The 22,379-nt window shown below is 37.3% G+C and overlaps 1 protein-coding gene across 1 annotated transcript; it reads right to left on the minus strand.

The window, feature by feature from the left end:
• Positions 1 to 724: 724 nt before the first annotated feature.
• On the minus strand, positions 725 to 21,841 carry LOC144436107 (glutathione S-transferase P 1-like). Its single transcript, XM_078124797.1, has 5 exons — positions 21,753 to 21,841; positions 14,523 to 14,743; positions 12,199 to 12,333; positions 10,987 to 11,123; positions 725 to 7,506 (listed from the first exon to the last, which is right to left on the minus strand). The coding sequence occupies exons 1-5, from the start codon at positions 21,836 to 21,838 to the stop codon at positions 6,943 to 6,945; spliced, it is 1,143 nt and encodes a 380-aa protein (XP_077980923.1). The 5' UTR covers positions 21,839 to 21,841; the 3' UTR covers positions 725 to 6,942.
• Positions 21,842 to 22,379: the final 538 nt, after the last annotated feature.

The raw sequence follows: 22,379 nt of genomic DNA on the forward strand, positions 1-22,379 counted from the left end.
CTCGACTATTCTGTAGGAGGGGTTGCAGGATTTTTAGCATGGGCGGAAAAGTTTTTAGAACTGCATGCAACGCCGGATATAGAAACTGTAAACAGTCGTGGATGTTTGCCAAGAGACTTTCTGTGTATTACAAAAGGATGGTGAAATATTTGTGTCACAAACATGCATGTGTTCTTACACACGTCAAAGTTAACTTTCCTGGCACCCCTATCATAGAATGGTCGAGTATGACTATCAAAATGCCGTCCTGAAATAAGATCGCTTGGTCGTGGATTTTGTTGTGTGTAAAAACGGTGTTTTCAACTCTTCACACTCAGCTTTTTGCTGCGACAAAGATTTGTTTTGGTTTAAAAGCAGTAATCTGCACCGAGAACAGCAAGAAGATTCCTACATCTGGCCCGGGCAGCGTCCGGATAGTAGTAGTAGGACCGTAATTAAGATGCTTTTTATTTCGATGTCGCCCCTAAGCTACTATTCTTACACGTATATTGTCAAAAGTGACAACACTAAACCTCGTATCTGGGGGATAAACTATTCTTACAACATATATTGACAGTAGTGGTATTGTGAACATTATATGACTAAACATGTCAGCAAATATCCTATTTTATTAATGGTAAGCTTATGGTAAGTGCAAGAAAAATACACATTTTACTAGATGTTCCCACAAGATTGGAGGATTTTATTTTTTTTTTCTTTAACATAAAAGTTACACAACAGAGAGGTCACAATCCATGCCAAAACACTGTCCATAGAAAATATTTGTTTTTAGTTTTAGTATCTGAAATTGATGGGTTCACTGCAAAACTTTTAACACATCAGATAAACTAGGTCTAAATGTCGATCCGGTGAAGACTAAGCTTATGGTTTGACTAGGTTACATTACACATTTCTAGTAATCCACTGACTGGTCTACTATGGCAGTCTATCATAAAGTCTGCTTTACTACCATTACCATCACATTGTATAGTGGACTACCATCACATTGTATTGTGGACTACCACCACATTGTATAGTGGACTACCATCACATTGTATTGTGGACTACCACCACATTGTATAGTGGACTACCATCACTTCGTATTGTGGACTACCACCACATTGTATAGTGGACTACCATCACATTGTATAGTGGACTACCATCACATTGTATAGTGGACTACCATCACTTCGTATAGTGGACTACCATCACTTCGTATTGTGGACTACCACCACTTCATATTGTGGACTACCATCACTTTGCATAGTGGACTACCATCACTTTGTATAGTGGACTATCATCACTTTGTATTGTGGACTACCATCACTTTGTATAGTGGACTACCATCACTTTGTATAGTGGACTACCATCACTTTGTATTGTGGATTGCCATCACTTTGTATAGTGGACTACCATCACTTTGTATAGTGGACTACCATCACATTGTATTGTGGACTACCATCACTTTGTATTGTGGACTACTATCACTTTGTATAGTGGACTACCATCACTTTGTATAGTGGACTACCATCACTTTGTATAGTGGACTACCATCACATTGTATAGTGGACTACCATCACATTGTATTGTGGACTACCATCACTTTGTATTGTGGACTACCATCACTTTGTATAGTGGACTACCATCACTTTGTATAGTGGACTACCATCACTTTGTATAGTGGACTACCATCACATTGTATAGTGGACTACCATCACATTGTATTGTGGACTACCATCACTTTGTATTGTGGATTACCATCACTTTGTGTTGTGGATTACCATCAGCACTATCATACAGCATAGTTAAGGTAGTTAAATAGTATAAGATCTACCCTCATTTTTCTATACTTTCAACATAAGAAATTGAATATATGTACTGAAAATATATGCAATAAAAACTAGGGATCCTCGTCTCCGGTAAAAAGTTAGGCTAACTCAAAGTCAATGCACTTTTGGAAAAAATCATACAATTTTTTGTTTGTGTTGTGCAGACATAGCCAGTAGTACTTTTTCATATGATGTGAAGGAGTTTTTCATTTCAGCATTTTATGAAATTTGGACATCATACCTTATTTCCCTGGGCAATTGATACCTGTCTACCTAAAGTTTCTCAATATACTCGTACAGTAACTCAGTTCTAGGTATTGTTACCACATATTCGTAAAATTTGCACCAAGATTCATTGCAAACAGATTATTTGCTTCCAAATAAAAATAAATCTGCCCTCATTTTGTTGTTCTTTTTGATATATATTATTCTTTATATTATAAAGTTAAGATTGAATGAAGAAAAAAGACAGGGTCCCCATATTAACTGTTTTGTTGTGGCTATATTTCTTAAGTGAGGTGTGGCAGAGAAAGTTTTTTCCCTGTGATGTTTTGAGCCAGTGTGATTTTTTTGACACTGCGTTCGCTCCCAATGAGTAATATTATTTTATTTCTAACACCAGAGAAACTGTCGCTCCATGTGGTTTTTTATCGTAAAGTCTATTCAGATTTGTTCACGACAGCAAGATATCTTCAATAGTCTTGTTTTTGGTCATTTTGGAGATCAAAAATTTATGATGTCATTTTACAATACTTGTGGTAATTGTAGATTTCATCAGTAAAGTTGCTCATGCAGCTAGGAACTTGACTTCATGGTCACAACAATCATGGCTACATATATTTGTAATATTGTTATGGTAATAGGGATGCAAGATCTAACAGGGGACGAATGGGGTACTTTCCAAAGGATGCCTTCTAACTCACACAAAGGAATTGGGATATGCTCTAACAGTTACAGGGGGAATTGAACTATGGGGTAGGTCTAATTCCATGTCCAAACAAAATCATAGTTCTTGCATTGGAAGTATATGCTCTTAAAATGAAAGTTGCACAAAAATATGTTCTTATCTTGCCTACAGCAGTTTTAAAATTAACCAATGGATGAATTAACTTGTCGCCGACATTGCATCTGTTACTAAGGGTTTTATTGGTGGGACTTTTGCTGTGAAATATGTTCAGATCTGAGTAACGCACTCACCCACTGCATAAATTGACTGGCAAGCACAAGTTTACGTCTCCGATACACAGTTTGTAAGATTCAGTTTTAAACCACAATCACTATGCCTTTCGAACTTCTCAACAAGAACATCAAGTTACACAGTTCAACGTTGCAACGTATGGAACCTCTAGCTAACTTTAAGATCATTTTGAAGTTGGAGTCGTGGGGGAGAGTTGTACTAATATAATACTGCCTGAGGCAAAAAATAGCCTTTCTGAGGTAAAACCAGAGTTTTAAATCCTGATATCTTAAACGCCCTAATCATACAGAATACATTGACCAAAAACACAATGATTCTAGTCCACAATTACTGATCGCTTTCAGTCCGGACCGAAACTTGTCCACACACACAGTGTATACTGGACTCAATGCACAGTGATCGGTGTATCGCTCTCCTTGACTGGCTGGGTTGGAAAAAGATAGGTTAACTCACTAGTACTATCATAAATCGATTTATCATGAGCACTACGACAACTAAAGCAGCCCCAAAGACCATTTTCCTTCAGGTGTAGATTAACACAACAGTGAATGCCAGTTTACAAAACCATAGCTGTGAGTGCGTGTAAGTGGGCCCACACTCTCTACGTACACAAGATTAGAACACTTTTACCTGTGCAGTGAAGATGCGCAGTAAAAAGACCAGTTTTCAACATTAAAGACACAAAACTATTGTGTAATATTCTCCATACACAGGGAACCTTGCACACCCTGTAAGATTCACATACCTAGGACAGGGTTGTGCACATGGCTGTACCAGCTCAGTGGAGCCAGAGGGACTGTACCAGCTATGTGTACAATATCCCTGTTACAGCTCTGGCCAACACACTAGGTGTAACATACCTAGATGTGTAACTGGTATGCCAACACCAATGTAACATGGATGTGAAAAATAGCAATGCAGCATAGGTTTTTACAACATCCATGGACAAGAGCTTTTTCCCACAACCATGTACCAGCTATGTTAGCATAGCTGTAACATAGGTATTTCCCACAACCATGTACCAGCTATGTTAGCATAGCTGTAACATAGGTATTTCCCACAACCATGTACCAGCTATGTTAGCATAGCTGTAACATAGGTATTTCCCACAGCCATGTACCAGCTATGTGAGCAATGCTAGATATGAACAAAAGGGTTGCTACAGGGTATTATTCCACCACAGCTGTTACATGTATGTGTACAACTGTGTGCTAGGTATGCAATACACAGCTATGGTACTGGGTACTGGGATGTGCAAAACAGCCATGGTACAGAGGCAGTATTCCACATCCATTCAACAGGCTTATTTTTCACAACCACTGGTGTCCCAGGGCTGTGGAAAAAATATACCCTGTAACGGGGCTGTGAGGCACACAGCTGGTACATAGCTGTGCTCTTCTTCCTAGCACTAGGGTGTGGCCACATCCTAGTGCTAGGATGCGCAAGGTTCCCTGTGTAAACTACTACCCAATCACCTTGGACTAAGGTGATGGTGATGGTGATAATCTGTGCATACACTTGACAATAAAATATAGGAAAGCAGCCGTCCTTCATCTGTGCATACACTTGACAATAAAACATTGGACAGTAGTACTACTTGCCTAAGTACTATTATCAATGATTATTAGTTTGTTTATTTAATTCCTAGGTTCTGAAAACCAGACATGGTTTTATTCTTCTGGTCTTATATTAACTGAAAGTATATGTACACTGTCAAGAAACATGTCAACATTTACAACAACAATTTCAAAGGTTCTCAAGTATGGATTTTGAATCCAAACTTTATATTCTTTTTCATTTATGTTGGAAAGAAAATACAGTGAGTAGGTCATATGAGCTAATATTTTTGTTTAATTTTTTAGTCTTGGATGACCTTTGAACTTTGACACATTAAGTTCAACTTTTGGCATGTGACACCTGACTTTTTTTTATCATATTAGGTTAATTTATATTAGGCTCAAGCAGTTCAGCTTTGATATCTAATGAAAGTTGACCTTTGAACTTTGAATTGGGTTCAGCTTTGATCATGTGACATCTCTTTCTTCAATGTCCACTGACTGTGACTGGTTTTATTAGTACAACACTGACTACCCTGTTATAACCAAGATGTCTGACAATTTGCAATTTAAAACATTCCCTTTACACAACTTTAAATTCTGACTAAAATAATTACAATAAAAGTTTGTGTTTACTTAATTTAATGTTTATTCTTACCTTCCAACTGAAGACACTTGACTTGTTCAGTTTGAATACAGTTATGATATGACTGACAATTTCAGTTGTATACCCTGTAGTCTTGCCAATATTACTATCAACAGAGTCAGTTGTATACCCTGTAGTTTTGCCATATTACTATCTACAGAGTCAGTTGTATACCCTGTAGTTTTGCCATATTACTATCTACAGAGTCAGTTGTATACCCTGTAGTTTTGCCATATTACTATCTACAGAGTCAGTTGTATACCCTGTAGTTTTGCCATATTACTATCTACAGAGTCAGTTGTATACCCTGTAGTCTTGCCAATATTACTATCTACAGAGTCAGTTGTATACCCTGTAGTTTTGCCAATATTACTATCTACAGAGTCAGTTGTATACCCTGTAGTTTTGCCAATATTACTATCTACAGAGTCACTAGTCATGTGCTATAAACCAACATTCCAAAACAGGTGTACATAAATCAATATGCCTAAGGTGTGTACACAATCAAGTTAAAATGGGACTATAAGTGAAATCAAAATATCAATGTCCTACGACTATGTCAGGAGAAAGATTTTATGAATTTCTGCAAACTTCTACTAAAAAATGCTGTTACTAACTCAATTTCAGCTAATTTAAAGAAAAGAAGAAGATAATGCCAAGCTACCAAATAATCACATAGCAATGAACATTAAAATGTCATCATCAAACTCTTACTGGTAACTATTGTATTGTATTCACACAATTTACAAAATTTGGAGAATCACAAGAAGTAGATAACGTGCTGTATAAAAACAGAATATGTGGTAGGGACAACTCAAAGCTGAACAGCTACTAACACTGAGGCAGATGAAAATGTTTATAATGGTGGGGTCAACAAACTTGAGATTACCAATCAATACCATGGGTCTGATAACATACATTATTCATTTCAAGGAAATTCCAATTACAATGTACTACCCTTTAGTGTGTTACATACTTGAAAAGAAAAAGACATTCAACTGAAATAGACAAGGCATTCAACTGAAATGGACAAGGCATTCAAATGAAATAGACAAGACATTCAACTGAAATAGGCAAGGCATTCAACTGAAATAGACAAGGTATTCAAATGAAAAAAAAGACATTCAAATGAAATAGACAAGGGCATTCAAATGAAATAGACAAGGCATTCAAATGAAAATAGACAAGGCATTCAAATGAAACAAAAAGGACATTCAAATGAATTAGACAAGGCATTCAAATGAAAAGACAAGGCATTCAAATGAAAATAGATGAGGCATTCTTATGAAATAGATAAGGCATTCAAATGAAATAGACAAGGCATTCAAATGAAGTTGACAAGGCATTCAAATGGATTTTTAAAAACTATTATCTTTTCATCACATTCAGAACTTGAAAATCACAAAATAAATTAGTGTTTTTAACAATTTATTTCATATTTCTGTTCCAGTCCCTTTTGTTGTTTCATGATTTATAATTATTTTTCATAATTTTCAACATTATTAGTTGCTATGGTAATTCTTGGAATTGTGACCTGCAACAAAAAATGACTTGAATCTATATAGTTCTATTGGATAACAATGTCCTTACAAGATATGACAGACAGACAGAGGGTAAAAGGAAAAAATCTGAATTGCACAGTTGAATTATTCCCCTCCCAAAAGAAAGATGACTTATTTATCAAGGTTGTATTATTTAGAGTCCTGTTTGCACGCTAAGATTCTCCAGTTGCTGTTATTGCTTACCACCTGATTGTTTTGCTGCTGCTGGTGGTACCTGTTTTGCAGCCTGTGGTGGTACCTGCTTTGCAGCCTGCGGTGGTACCTGTTTTGCAGCCTGCGGTGGTACTTGTCTTCCTGTAGGAGCAGTCTTGACAGGTGGTGGACTTGCTTTCTTCTGTTCACTTGTAGGCTTGGGTACTCTTTCTTGTGTAGCTTTCACTTTGGCAGGTTCAGGGGCTTTCCTTTGTGCCTGACCTTGGGTTGGTGGAACCTGTTTCTTTGTCTGGGCTGTGGGTGTAGGGATGGGTTTCTTCTGTTGAGGTGGTGCACCCCCTGGTTTAGCAGGCGTATGTGGAAGTTTATATGCTGACCTTCGTGGACTCTCTAGATATGCAGCAATTCGTTGCCGAGCCTTGAATTGGTTATAAAATGACAGCAGCCTTGAATAGTCTGTCAGGATATCCACCACTTTGAAACCAGGCAGCTGGACATTGGCTAGTTCCACATGGATGTCCAACATATTGAAAACCAAGAAATCAACCCAAGTTAGACGTTCACTGGCAAAGAAGGCAGTATCCTGTTTATGTAAAACATACAATATTTATTGATTGAATTTCACTAGTGGTCACATTATTCTCATTGCAAAAGATTACAACAACTGGGGCATGTGTTATAAAAATGAGTGTCTAACTAAAACTCCTATCTTTTTATCTCACCATTCAGAAAGTATCTCATAGTAAGAGCATTTTTTCAATCAAGAGAATGCACTATACAGGGTTCATAAACTTAAAGCAAAACAAAATTCCAGGACTTTCCTGGGGTTTTTCGCCAGTTTTCCAGGGGTATTCACATTGATTTTGGCCATTTTCCAGGGGTGTTGACACCAAAGTATATTTTTTGAATGACATCTTATTGTCTGATATGGACGAGAAGAAATTAACAAGGGTTCCCATAATATGTCACAAAACATTTAAAAGACAAAAGCAAGATGTTGGTTTCAAAACCACGTTTGCAAGCCAAGATTAAACAGAGAAACCTCTGTCATATCCCCTAGGTAGTCGTTACGTCAAGCTGGTGCATTGATCGTGTAAGATTTGAGTCACAGCATTCGTCAGTCTAATTCAGACATATCTTGAAAAAAAAAACAATTTAAAAACTAAAGTTTGTCCTCATTATTGTACGGTTTGATGTGATTAGATTTAGAGGTCACCAAAAATAATGTTTTTCTTAAAAATTTTGAATAAAAACATCATTTACTTAATGAAATTTCACATTATGAATAACTGAATACGTTCAGCCCTTGCATCTCAATGTTTATGTGCGCATGGACGCCACATGTTGCGTAGACTGTCGACAGTCGTTTGCACCTTTTTGCTACGTTTTATCAAAAACTAAAGTCGTTGCCTCGCTCCGATCTGGAGCAATACTATAACCACGTACTGATCAGCGAGTGCCGGAGGCACGTTTGTGCCTTCGGCAATCGCAGTTCCTATCAGTACGCATTAGTATCCAGTGCTACCGAGCGAGGCGATGACTTTGATTTAGATGAAACGTAGCAAAAAAGGCACAAACGACTGTCGACAGTCTACGTGTTGTGGAACATTGCGATTTCTCAACTCAACTCGACAGGTATCTTGAGGAGAGCAGAGAGAGCTATGGTTAGAAAGATATGTGGTGTCAAATTGAGTGACAGGGTTGGCTCAGAGGTGCTAATGGAACAGCTAGGTCTATGTGAGTCAATTGTGGAGGTAGCAAGGCGTAGCTCTCTGAGATGGTGTGGACATGTGCTGAGGAAAGATGAGGGAGAAGGAGTGAAGAGGGCATGGAATCTGGAGGTGGATGGAAAAAGAGGGAGAGGGCGACCAAAGCTGACATGGAAGAGTATGGTGGAAGGACAATGTAAACAGATTGGATTAAACATCAATGACTATGGGAACAGGCAGAAATGGAGGAATGTGATTGCCACATGGAAAGAAGGACAGTCGGTGACCCCCCGCCAGGGGGAAGAAATCGACTTTAATTAATGATGATGATGAACTCGACCATTTAGGAATGTTACTGTACTGTACTGTACTGTACTGTACTGTTTAAATATTATGTCACTGAAATGATGACTGGACTCGGAGTAGCAATAGGCAAGATCGAAAGAAACACTGCGGCACCCATTCAACTATAGGTACGGTCTGTGGGCAAAGTATCTTGTGGAACGATCGGTTGACTGTCTGGGTTTAATCAGCGTGATTGACCGTGGTGGTGAAAGACTTTGAATATATTTTTGCCATATCACATTTACGAGATTCAGTGTAGTGAATCATATGAATGGGTGGCTCAAGCACAGACATGTCAATTGTCAATATTAATCGATCACGATCATTTTCCAGGGTTTTCCAGGGTTAGGGAGCATTTTTCTAGGGTTTTCCAGGGAGGGTTTGGAATTCTAGGGTTTTTCCAGGGTTTTCCAGGACCCTGACTATATCATTATATGATGTTCTGAGGTTGAAGTGGCCATATGGATGACAAATCAGTATTTATTTTGGATTTTTTATTCATAAAACAACCTTACTATGTCTTCCTACTTGAAAAACAATGTGAAATAACATATTGCAAGTACTTGTTTGTAACTCAATAAAGTGCCAAAAATTAACACATGACATACAATAACAAACATTTTCACACACTTTCTAGCATTTTGCAATTTATTGAGTTACAAACATAGACTTCATATATGTTCTTTCACATTCTATTTCCAACTAGGAAAACATAGTAAAGTTGTTTTATGAATAAAAAAAAGTGCCAATTAATGGTGTTGTAGCACAACTGTACAGTTTTTAAAAAGGTTTATCTACATGCTGATCCATGCTAGGTATAGGTGTTCATTTGCTGAATGATTATCCAGTTGAACAATTTTGTCTATCCAGCCCTTGTGTTATCTTTGCAATATATGCAATCATTTGGCTGTTGCTATGTGAGTGGTATTGTTGCTACATATATCTGCATACATCTTTTGAATATTTATTCATTTTGTCTATTAATCCCTGTTACCTTTGCAATGTATGTGATCATTTGGCTGTTGCAATGGGCATGGTCATGTTGCTAGGCATATTTGCATACACTTTTTGAACCTCTTATCTTTGTGAAATACATCACTGTTTGGCTGTTGCTATGGGCATGCTCATGGTTGCTAGGGATAGTTGCTTACATTTTTTGAATGTTTATTCCCTTGCCTATGAGATGTTATTTGAATGAAATATACTGCTATTTGGTTGTTGCTAAGGGTGTAGTAATGGTTGCTAGAGCCAATTGTGTCGAAATGTTTTGAACAAAATCTGCAAAAAATAGAAACATCTCACCAAGGTTCAGTCTCATTGATCGACCAAGTACTGTTTGAGATACAAGTTTTTGACCAAAATTCACATTTTTACACCTAATTTGCATATCACGGATGAGATCATAATATGCTAAATATTTCTTCATCTATATACCCCAGATGCACCCCCATTAAATTTCAGCCTAATCTACTCAGTAGTTTTGGAATTAAAGATTTCCTCGACCAAATTTTTAGCCCTAATTTGCATATTACTTATGGAAGTTGCATTAGGATTAGTTTGATGTGGTTGCGATTGCATTTCCTGATTTTAATCTTTATACATATAAAAGACGTTACGGTATAGAACATCATGCATCCACTATGTCTTGACTTTCAATTTGGTTTATCCCTCCATCATTTTCATAAGAAAAACTAATTTTTTATGAGAAACACATAATGAAAAATAAAAACAAGCAATCAGCCCACAAATCCGATGCACTGAAATTGGGGCAAGTTGACACTGGGGCAAGTTGAATGGGACAAGTTGAAATTCCGACAAAGTGATCCATCACCAAATCATCCACACACACGCACACACGCACACACATAATAGTGTAAAGTATTACCTAGTGTCATAATAGTGTAAAGTATTACCCAGTGTCATAATAGTACTTACTAAAAGAACTCACTAACTAGGATTATTGTAACTGGAAAGGCTTTATACAGATATTATATTTCCACAAACTTTACCTGAGCTGTAATACATGGTGCTATTTTATCTAGATAGCCTAACCATATTGGGGCCACGTTTTTCAAATAGTCATCACGTAGCTGTGCTGAAAAATCAACATCCCACACTACTTTGCTTAGTTTTTGTCCAATGTCCTCTGTAAAATAAAAGATGAAAAATAAATAATGTTACAACTCTACTATAATTTAACATAATGTTATATATAACTTACCAATGGTAACAACTCTACCATAATGTTACATATAACTTACCAATGGTAACAACTCTACTATAATGTTACATATAACTTACCAATGGTAACAACTCTACTATAATGTTACATATAACTTACCAATGGTAACAACTGTACCATAATGTTACATATAACTTACCAATGGTAACAACTCTACTATAATGTTACATATAACTTACCAATGGTAACAACTCTACTATAATGTTACATATAACTTACCAATGGTAACAACTGTACCATAATGTTACATATAACTTACCAATGGTAACAACTCTACCATAATGTTACATATAACTTACCAATGGTAACAACTCTACTATAATTTAACATATAACTTACCAATGGTAACAACTCTACCATAATGTTACATATAACTTACCAATGGTAACAACTCTACCATAATGTTACATATAACTTACCAATGGTAACAACTCTACTATAATGTTAGATATAATTTACCAATGGTAACAACTCTACCATAATGTTAGATATAACTTACCAATGGTAACAACTCTACCATAATGTTACATATAACTTACCAATGGTAACAACTCTACTATAATGTTACATATAACTTACCAATGGTAACAACTCTACTATAATTTAACATATAACTTACCAATGGTAACAACTCTACCATAATGTTACATATAACTTACCAATGGTAACAACTCTACTATAATGTTACATATAACTTACCAATGATAACAACTCTACTATAATTTAACATATAACTTACCAATGGTAACAACTCTACCATAATGTTAGATATAATTTACCAATGGTAACAACTCTACCATAATGTTACATATAACTTACCAATGGTAACAACTCTACTATAATGTTACATATAACTTACCAATGGTAACAACTCTACTATAATTTAACATATAACTTACCAATGGTAACAACTCTACCATAATGTTACATATAACTTACCAATGGTAACAACTCTACCATAATGTTACATATAACTTACCAATGGCTAAGGCTACAACTTCACAGAAATGGAGGTCCTGACAATCACATTCCATACCAGTAGATCTTCCAATGTAATGTACAATTGCCTGGCTTTGTACCATTTCTATCCCAGAGGTGGTTGTAATGGCAGGAACTAGTAAATAACAATCATGGCAGTAGGTTATTCTTCTCAATCAATTGTTTTATTGTTTCAAAAGTCAACCATTGTTAAGACACCAATAATCATTTGAGACACCCAGAAAATATTCAAAAGAACATGAAATGTAATGAGTCTGAAGAAATGGAATCACCTAAATAATGCAATACTTAGTGGTTACGACCAAGCTTCTCATGTCACAATCAATTCTTGTCTGCACGCATTACTAATCTCAGGGCAGACATTGAACTTCATACACTTCATGTATTAGGCAAAAAAAGGACATTTTGTCTAAAATGGTGTGATGATGCAATTTTTCTTTTTTTACTTCTCAACAAACCTGTCACTCAATCTACTATTTATGGCAGTTACTGTTCTTTTTATTTAGCACTTTAGAGCAAGTGTGTATGTGTGGAGCAGATGTCATTTGCTTGTTCATAATGGCTCTGCAGTTGTCTTACCTGAAGTAGGGAGGGTTATTTTTGTGTTTCCCACGGATCTGCAGACTGCATGGGCTTGGACAAAGACTGACGCACGGGTATTTAAGTGATGCATGTGTTGACCAGAAACTAATTTTTTTTTGGCCTTAACTGAACAAATATTTATATACAGACAATTATATTATCATTTGTTCAATAGCATAAGTATACCTTCCACAGAATACGACAATGATTAGTGCTTTACTGAAAATATCAATGCTACGTTAGGCAAGTTCTGAATATCAATGTATTATAAAATATAAATCTATGTAATGTATTAATGTCACTTTCAACTTCATGGCATCTCAGATTTGACACAATAAAGCATTATCCGTCTCGCGGAAGATCTCATGAGATCCCACTGAGTGCAACCACGTTAGGGTGGGTCAAGCTGAAGTGTCAAACACTTAGCAATACCACTGTTCTCAACGTAATCGCACGTACAGTGCAGTATGTATGATAGATCAAGGGAAGCAAACTTTTAAAGTATGGTTATAAAATTGATGTGCGTATGAAAAAGTCGCTGGCAGGGGTTTCATAACTAGCTGTCAGACTGTGATTTATGGCTGTCTGGGCACAGATGAAGAGCCGGTTGAAATTGACAATGTTACCTTTGAAATCAGTTTCAACACAAACTTGAAAATGTTAGATTTTGAATTAGAGTTGGATCCACTCAAGGGATCGCAGGAACAATGGTTAATCTTGCATGCCAGGCAGCGAAATTGCTGTATTGTATTCCTATTTTTAAACAAAGTCTAAAATTGGATACAGTGTCGTAACTTTTCCACAGACTTTATACGTCACCTTGCGTCATCTAAAAACCAATACACAAAGTGGATGCGATCACGATGTACATATAATGCAAGTTAATAGTTGACAATGATGTAATTTTTAGTCTGTAATTCATCAGCTAATTCGTCCGTGTCCGAAAAAATCATTGAAAACGGTGAGAATTTTTTTCACTCTCTTTGATTTTATCATATAAATTTATAAATCAGCTATATATATGTATTTTCAAATTAAAATGTAGAGCTACTATGTCGTTTTATTTGACATATTTGGACTATGAATTCTACAACACGTTCATCGAATTCAAGTATAAACATGGCTGACATGTGTTTCATGCATCATGATTTCCTATTCTAGTTCCTGACGACCGTATTCCGATTTTACTCTACATTATCTTCATACATTACTAGTCTAGTTCCTGACGACCATATTCCGATGTTACCCTACATTATCTTCATACATTACTAGTCTAGTTCCTGATGACCGTATTCCGATTTTACCCTACATTATCTTCATACATTACTAGTCTAGTTACTGATGACCGTATTCCGATTTTACCCTACATTATCTTCATACATTACTAGTCTAGTTCCTGATGACCGTATTCCGATTTTACTCTACATTATCTTCATACATTACTAGTCTAGTTCCTGATGACCGTATTCCGATTTTACTCTACATTATCTTCATACATTACTAGTCTAGTTCCTGATGACCGTATTCCGATTTTACCCTACTGGATAGCTAGCAACTCTCACTGAGTCACAGTGAGTGTAAACAACTCGGAAATGGACAGGAAATGCTTAGCTTAATGTAAAACATTGTACAATAAACATTTAGAGATTCTTTGATGTTGTGTATCCTGTTGCAGTGTTGGTGGAGGGTCTATGGCTATAGTTACTCCATGTACTAACTCACCTTGTCCGAATGTGTACAGGCCACTTTCAATTCCTTTCTGCTTTGCTGCAGGCCAGGTCTCTTTGGTGAATAGCGTTTCATTGTATATGATCTCAGCTTCTTCTAGCATTAGTCGGATTGGTTCAGCTCTACCTCTGGCAGCAAAATAGTGTATAGTGACATTACCAATCTTAGGTACTGGTGCACATCCTGGTTTACCATACACTATCTCAGTTGTTTTCCTGCATATATATATATAAGGTAATCACTATAGAATCCAAACTCAACAACATGGCTGTCAATATTTTAAAACTAAAATTGCCTTTCCTAACAGTATCCCATCTCTACATTAATTCACGCTTTTCTTTGTTGCCTGCTTGCATTGAACAGCACTTTCTCCAATATTTACAGCAAATTCAAATTGTAAATCTCTTACAAAGACCGAGTCACCAACAGTGAAGTCTGCAGCAAAAGCCATCTAGTAATCAGTCATCTTGACAAGACAAGAAACATTAATTTTAATTTTTAAAGTGGCCATATGGATGAGCATTTGGTATTTATTTGGGGATTTTTAATTCATAGAACAATTTTATCATAGCTTCCTACTTGAAAAATTAATGTCAAACAACATATGCCAAGTTCTTGTTTGTAAATCAATGAATTGCAAAAGATTAATAAATGTGCAAAATCTTTGTTACTGTACGTACAATAACAAAATGTTTACATATTGAATTGAGTATCAAACACGGATTTTGTCTGTCGTTTCTCATTAATTTTTCAAGTAAGAAGCCTGATAAAATGGTTTCATGAATTAAATATCTGAAATAAAAATCCAATCCTCATCCATATGGCCACTTTAATAGTTGTCATAATTCATTATTTTGTACATTCCATGATTTTACTAAGCTAATGACTATATATATACACTTTAAGTTACTTTTTGCACTATTTGTCAACTTTCAGATATTACATAATGTCATCATATCAATTCATATGGCAGCATTATATGACATTTGACCCAGATGTTAAAATAAGTTACCTTTGCCCCATACACCAACTAGCATTTTGTGACCTATGAGCCCTACCGGTACTATCAGCATTGCATGACATGACCTTTGACCTATGAGCCCTACTATCAGCATTGCATGACACGACTTTTGACCTACAAGTCTGGTTTGCAAAACACCTCGCCTCAGTAAAATCATTAATTGATGACCATCTTCATGATATTTCATCATGTTAGAAATTTGCATATTATTTGCTTTTACAAGTACTGCTGTGATATGTACTGTTGGACATCACCTTCTTGAAGTCAGGCAAATTATCACCAGATAATACTGGGTTTTGTACAAACATTTTGTGACATTTTGTGAAGCATAGCCAATGATGTGTTTCTGAATGCCCATTTTCATCAGTTTTGGTATCAATTATTTATTAGAAAGACATAGCAATTTTAGAAATTTGTCAACAGATTTTCTTGAAAGACATGCACAATATTTGCAATAAAACTTGAGAAAAATAGCGACAAGGGTGTTGTAGCACAACTACAGTTTTTCAAAATGTTTACCCACATGCTGATCTATGCGTTGCTATAGGTATAGGTGTTCACTTGCTGAATGACAATCCAGTGCCTATCCAACCCTGTTGTTATCTCTGCAATATACGCGATCATTTGGCTGTTGCTATGGACGTGGTCATGTTGCTAGACATATTTGAATTCATTTTTTGAATGTTCGTTCACTTGTCTATGAATCCTTAATGTTATGTTTGTAATATACATGATCATTTGGCTGTTGCTACAATGGGTGTGGTCTTGTTGCTAGGTATATTAGGTATATTTGCATACAGTTTTTGGATGTTTATTCACTTGTCTATTTTTTAATCCTTGTTGTTATCTTTGCAATATGTGATCATTTGGGTGTTGCCAGGGGCATGGTCTTGTTGCTAGGCATATTTGCATACACTTTTTGAATGTTTCTTCACTTCTCTAAAAATCTGTTGTTATCTTTGTGAAATACACCGTTTGGCTGTTGCTATGGGTGTGGTCATGGTTGCTAGGGGTATTTGCATACATTTCTTGAATGTTTACTCACTTGCCTACCAGATGATGTTTGACTAATGTATACTATTTGGTTGTTGCTAAGGGTGTAGTAATGGTTGCTAGGGCCAATTGTGTCAAAACATTTTGCAGAAAAACTACCGAATAACACTTCTAGAAACATCTCACCAAGTTTCAGTCTCATTGACCAAGTATTTTTTGAGATATATGTTTTTGACCAAATTCACATTTTTACACCTGGCAAAAATGTTTTTACAAAATCATGTACACAGGTGAGATTTGTCTGACTTCAAGGAGATGTATGTCCAAAAGTACAAATCTGAGAGAGTTGTGGGCAAAATATTGTACAGTGCATTATGCACATACAGAGTAAATTGAGATTCTATTCTGGCACCCTAGTCCAGACACTGGTTGCACACAGAGTAAATTGAGATTCTATTCTGGCACCCTAGTCCAGACACTGGTTGCACACAGAGTAAATTGAGATTCTATTCTGACACCCTAGTCCAGACACTGGTTGCACACAGAGTAAATTGAGATTCTATTCTGGCACCCTAGTCCAGACACTGGTTGCACACAGAGTAAATTGAGATTCTATTCTGACACCCTAGTCCAGACACTGGTTGCACACAGAGTAAATTGAGATTCTATTCTGACACCCTAGTCCAGACACTGGTTGCACACAGAGTAAATTGAGATTCTATTCTGGCACCCTAGTCCAGACACTGGTTGCACACAGAGTAAATTGAGATTCTATTCTGGCACCCTAGTCCAGACACTGGTTGCACACAGAGTAAATTGAGATTCTATTCTGGCACCCTAGTCCAGACACTGGTTGCACACAGAGTAAATTGAGATTCTATTCTGACACCCTAGTCCAGACACTGGTTGCACACAGAGTAAATTGAGATTCTATTCTGGCACCCTAGTCCAGACACTGGTTGCACACAGAGTAAATTGAGATTCTATTCTGGCACCCTAGTCCAGACACTGGTTGCACACAGAGTAAATTGAGATTCTATTCTGACACCCTAGTCCAGACACTGGTTGCACACAGAGTAAATTGAGATTCTATTCTGGCACCCTAGTCCAGACACTGGTTGCACACAGAGTAAATTGAGATTCTATTCTGGCACCCTAGTCCAGACACTGGTTGCACACAGAGTAAATTGAGATTCTATTCTGACACCCTAGTCCAGACACTGGTTGCACACAGAGTAAATTGAGATTCTATTCTGACACCCTAGTCCAGACACTGGTTGCACACAGAGTAAATTGAGATTCTATTCTGACACCCTAGTCCAGACACTGGTTGCACACAGAGTAAATTGAGATTCTATTCTGACACCCTAGTACAGACACTGGTTGCACACAGAGTAAATTGAGATTCTATTCTGACACCCTAGTCCAGACACTGGTTGCACACAGAGTAAATTGAGATTCTATTCTGGCACCCTAGTCCAGACACTGGTTGCACACAGAATAAATTGAGATTCTATTCTGGCACCCTAGTCCAGACACTGGTTGCACACAGAGTAAATTGAGATTCTATTCTGACACCCTAGTCCAGACACTGGTTGCACACAGAGTAAATTGAGATTCTATTCTGACACCCTAGTCCAGACACTGGTTGCACACAGAGTAAATTGAGATTCTATTCTGACACCCTAGTCCAGACACTGGTTGCACACAGAGTAAATTGAGATTCTATTCTGGCACCCTAGTCCAGACACTGGTTGCACACAGAGTAAATTGAGATTCTATTCTGGCACCCTAGTCCAGACACTGGTTGCACACAGAGTAAATTGAGATTCTATTCTGACACCCTAGTCCAGACACTGGTTGCACACAGAGTAAATTGAGATTCTATTCTGACACCCTAGTCCAGACACTGGTTGCACACAGAGTAAATTGATAATCTATTCTGGCACCCTAGTCCAGACACTGGTTGCACACAGAGTAAATTGAGATTCTATTCTGACACCCTAGTCCAGACACTGGTTGCACACAGAGTAAATTGAGATTCTATTCTGACACCCTAGTCCAGACACTGGTTGCACACAGAGTAAATTGAGATTCTATTCTGACACCCTAGTCCAGACACTGGTTGCACACAGAGTAAATTGAGATTCTATTCTGACACCCTAGTCCAGACACTGGTTGCACACAGAGTAAATTGAGATTCTATTCTGACACCCTAGTCCAGACACTGGTTGCACACAGAGTAAATTGAGATTCTATTCTGACATCCTAGTCCAGACACTGGTTGCACACAGAGTAAATTGAGATTCGATTCTGGCACCCTAGTCCAGACACTGGTTGCACACAGAGTAAATTGAGATTCTATTCTGACACCCTAGTCCAGACACTGGTTGCACACAGAGTAAATTGAGATTCTATTCTGACACCCTAGTCCAGACACTGGTTGCACACAGAGTAAATTGAGATTCTATTCTGACACCCTAGTACAGACACTGGTTGCACACAGAGTAAATTGAGATTCTATTCTGACACCCTAGTCCAGACACTGGTTGCACACAGAGTAAATTGAGATTCTATTCTGGCACCCTAGTCCAGACACTGGTTGCACACAGAGTAAATTGAGATTCTATTCTGACACCCTAGTCCAGACACTGGTTGCACACAGAGTAAATTGAGATTCTATTCTGACACCCTAGTACAGACACTGGTTGCACACAGAGTAAATTGAGATTCTATTCTGACACCCTAGTCCAGACACTGGTTGCACACAGAGTAAATTGAGATTCTATTCTGACACCCTAGTCCAGACACTGGTTGCACACAGAGTAAATTGAGATTCTATTCTGACACCCTAGTCCAGACACTGGTTGCAGACAGAGTAAATTGAGATTCTATTCTGACAATGTCCCTTTCCTTCGCCAGCCTGTGAAGAGCCACTGGTGAAGAGCCACTGGCCATGAAAACTTAGCTAACCAGAAATGACGAAACTAAAGTTCTGATATCAAGATTCATAGTCATTTGAGCAGACATTTTTCATCCAAGTCATGTGAGATAGGCAGTTAGTCCATTCATTTCTATTTGATTGCTGGGCCTGCATGCAAGCATTTTATTTGCATGGTAATTTGTATGTTGTACGAGGTTACGCTGGACTATGTTTAGGGTAGGGATGTTGTCTGAATCGAGTCCCAGAAGCTGCCTGCAAGCAGGACAAGTCTGGTCCAAGTTATCTGAAGTTCCATGGGTTCAATGAATGTAGTCACCTCCTCAAACTTCTGAACATCACAACAACATAATTTGCATCTCCCAATCCCAACATATCCTAATGCCAACAATAACTTGGAAATTTGATGCACAAAAACTGAAACACACAAATGAACTTTCAAGGTGATGCCACATTGATAATTTGATGGGTTTTTTTCAGGATAATGAGCTATTAAATATTGTGAGTGTGTTGTCTGTTATATTGTATCCTAATTTACTTTGACAATGAGTCTGCATATTTACACAAACACAAGTCTAACCACTGATATTCAATGACAATGAGTCTGCATATTTACACTAACACAAGTCTAACCACTGATATTCAATGACAATGAGTCTGCATATTTACACTAACACAAGTCTAACCACTGATATTCAATGACAAAGAGTCTGCATATTTACACTAACCCAAGTCTAACCACTGATATTCAATGACAATGAGTCTGCATATTTACACTAACCCAAGTCTGACCACTGATATTCAATGACAATGAGTCTGCATATTTACACTAACCCAAGTCTGACCACTGATATTCAATGACAATGAGTCTGCATATTTACACTAACCCAAGTCTAACCACTGATATTCAATGACAATGAGTCTGCATATTTACACTAACACAAGTCTGACCACTGATATTCAATGACAATGAGTCTGCATATTTACACTAACACAAGTCTAACCACTGATATTCAATGACAATGAGTCTGCATATTTACACTAACACAAGTCTAACCACTGATATTCAATGACAAAGAGTCTGCATATTTACACTAACACAAGTCTGACCACTGATATTCAATGACAAAGAGTCTGCATATTTACACTAACACAAGTCTAACCACTGATATTCAATGACAAAGAGTCTGCATATTTACACTAACACAAGTCTGACCACTGATATTCAATGACAATGAGTCTGCATATTTACACTAACACAAGTCTAACCACTGATATTCAATGACAATGAGTCTGCATATTTACACTAACACAAGTCTGACCACTGATATTCAATGACAATGAGTCTGCATATTTACACTAACCCAAGTCTAACCACTGATATTCAATGACAATGAGTCTGCATATTTACACTAACACAAGTCTAACCACTGATATTCAATGACAATGAGTCTGCATATTTACACTAACACAAGTCTAACCACTGATATTCAATGACAGTGAGTCTGCATATTTACACTAACACATGTCTGACTGACTTCACATATATCCAAAAGACTACTGGAGTTTAAAGATAAAACAAACAAGATAAAAGCAATTCAGTCAATTTCAGTGCTTGAATATTGATTTTAGTAAGCCCACGGTACAATGTTTGTTCTGTAATAATATTCCCATATTGTTCAAACGTTGACAAAAGTAGTTATTGATTGTGCAATGTCTCTTTTTAAAATTTCACTACACTGACTTCGAAGGGATTTGATATAAACACAAAAATATTTTTTTTTAAATCTAAATTTCCAGATCATAAGTTTCTCGTTTCCTACTTCAGTTTTCACAATAGCGTGAACGTAGGAATTCGTGTGGAATGATTGGTCTGAAATACACCATGTAAAACATGTATAAGCTGGCCCCTCACAAATATTAACGTGTCATGTCATCCACATGTTTGATAAATACACGTATGATGCTCCGACTTTCGTTTAGTGTCCGCTCATCTGCACTCTATCTATTGTCTACAATAAAAAGTGGAAATCGTGTTTTTAGTTAGAATAGAATAAAAATGACAACCAACTAACAACACATTGACTCCCATTAAACCATACACGATTAAACCCTTTTTAAGTCCCTCATGGCATGACCTGCACAGGAATTCGGCGAGTTCAACGTACGCACCGCTATGTGAAACTGTAAAATTAATATCCCTGTGTTTGCTATGTGCATTACCTCGAAAATAATAGTGCAAATATTAATGATAAAAATCACAGGTAACCTGAGAAGATATGGTCCATGTCCGGTGTAATATACGGCAACCAGTGCTGCTGCTAACACCACAGCAAACTGCAGAAAGTCAGACATCTTGGAAAGGGAAACGCAATGAAAAATTCGTCTGTAGAGGGCGCTCATTGACAGGCAGCTTCCAGGACAGGGCATGCACTTTCCTGTTACGTACATATACTTAGTACATGTATACATGTATATGCCTTCGAACAGTCATGTGGCCGAGTTATGGAGATACCGGGGATACAAAAAAGACGAAGTTTACATGTCTGACTACATAAGACAGGGGTCAGAATTTATGGCAGGGGGCCCTGGGGAGAAATGGGGGGGGGGGGGGGGGCAATAAAAAGATTGATGAAATTGGGCATGAAATTTCAAATTAACTTCAGGAGGTCGCTTACGAACGGAAGGGACCGGTCAGTTTTGGTCGGCCGTGGGGGGGGGGGGGGGGGTCACCCTGTTTTTGAAATTGCCAGTAGGGAGGTCATGCTGTTTTGAAAATTGTGGAGGGGGGGGGGGGTCATTGTGTTTTGTTTTGAATTGTGGTGGAAGAAAAAAATCCTTTTCTACACTGGCATATAGCCTTGTCTGAAATGTGGAACATGGAAATATGTGTTCT

This window comes from Glandiceps talaboti, chromosome 6, assembly GCF_964340395.1.
Source record: "Glandiceps talaboti chromosome 6, keGlaTala1.1, whole genome shotgun sequence".
NCBI classification, from domain to species: domain Eukaryota; kingdom Metazoa; phylum Hemichordata; class Enteropneusta; family Spengelidae; genus Glandiceps; species Glandiceps talaboti.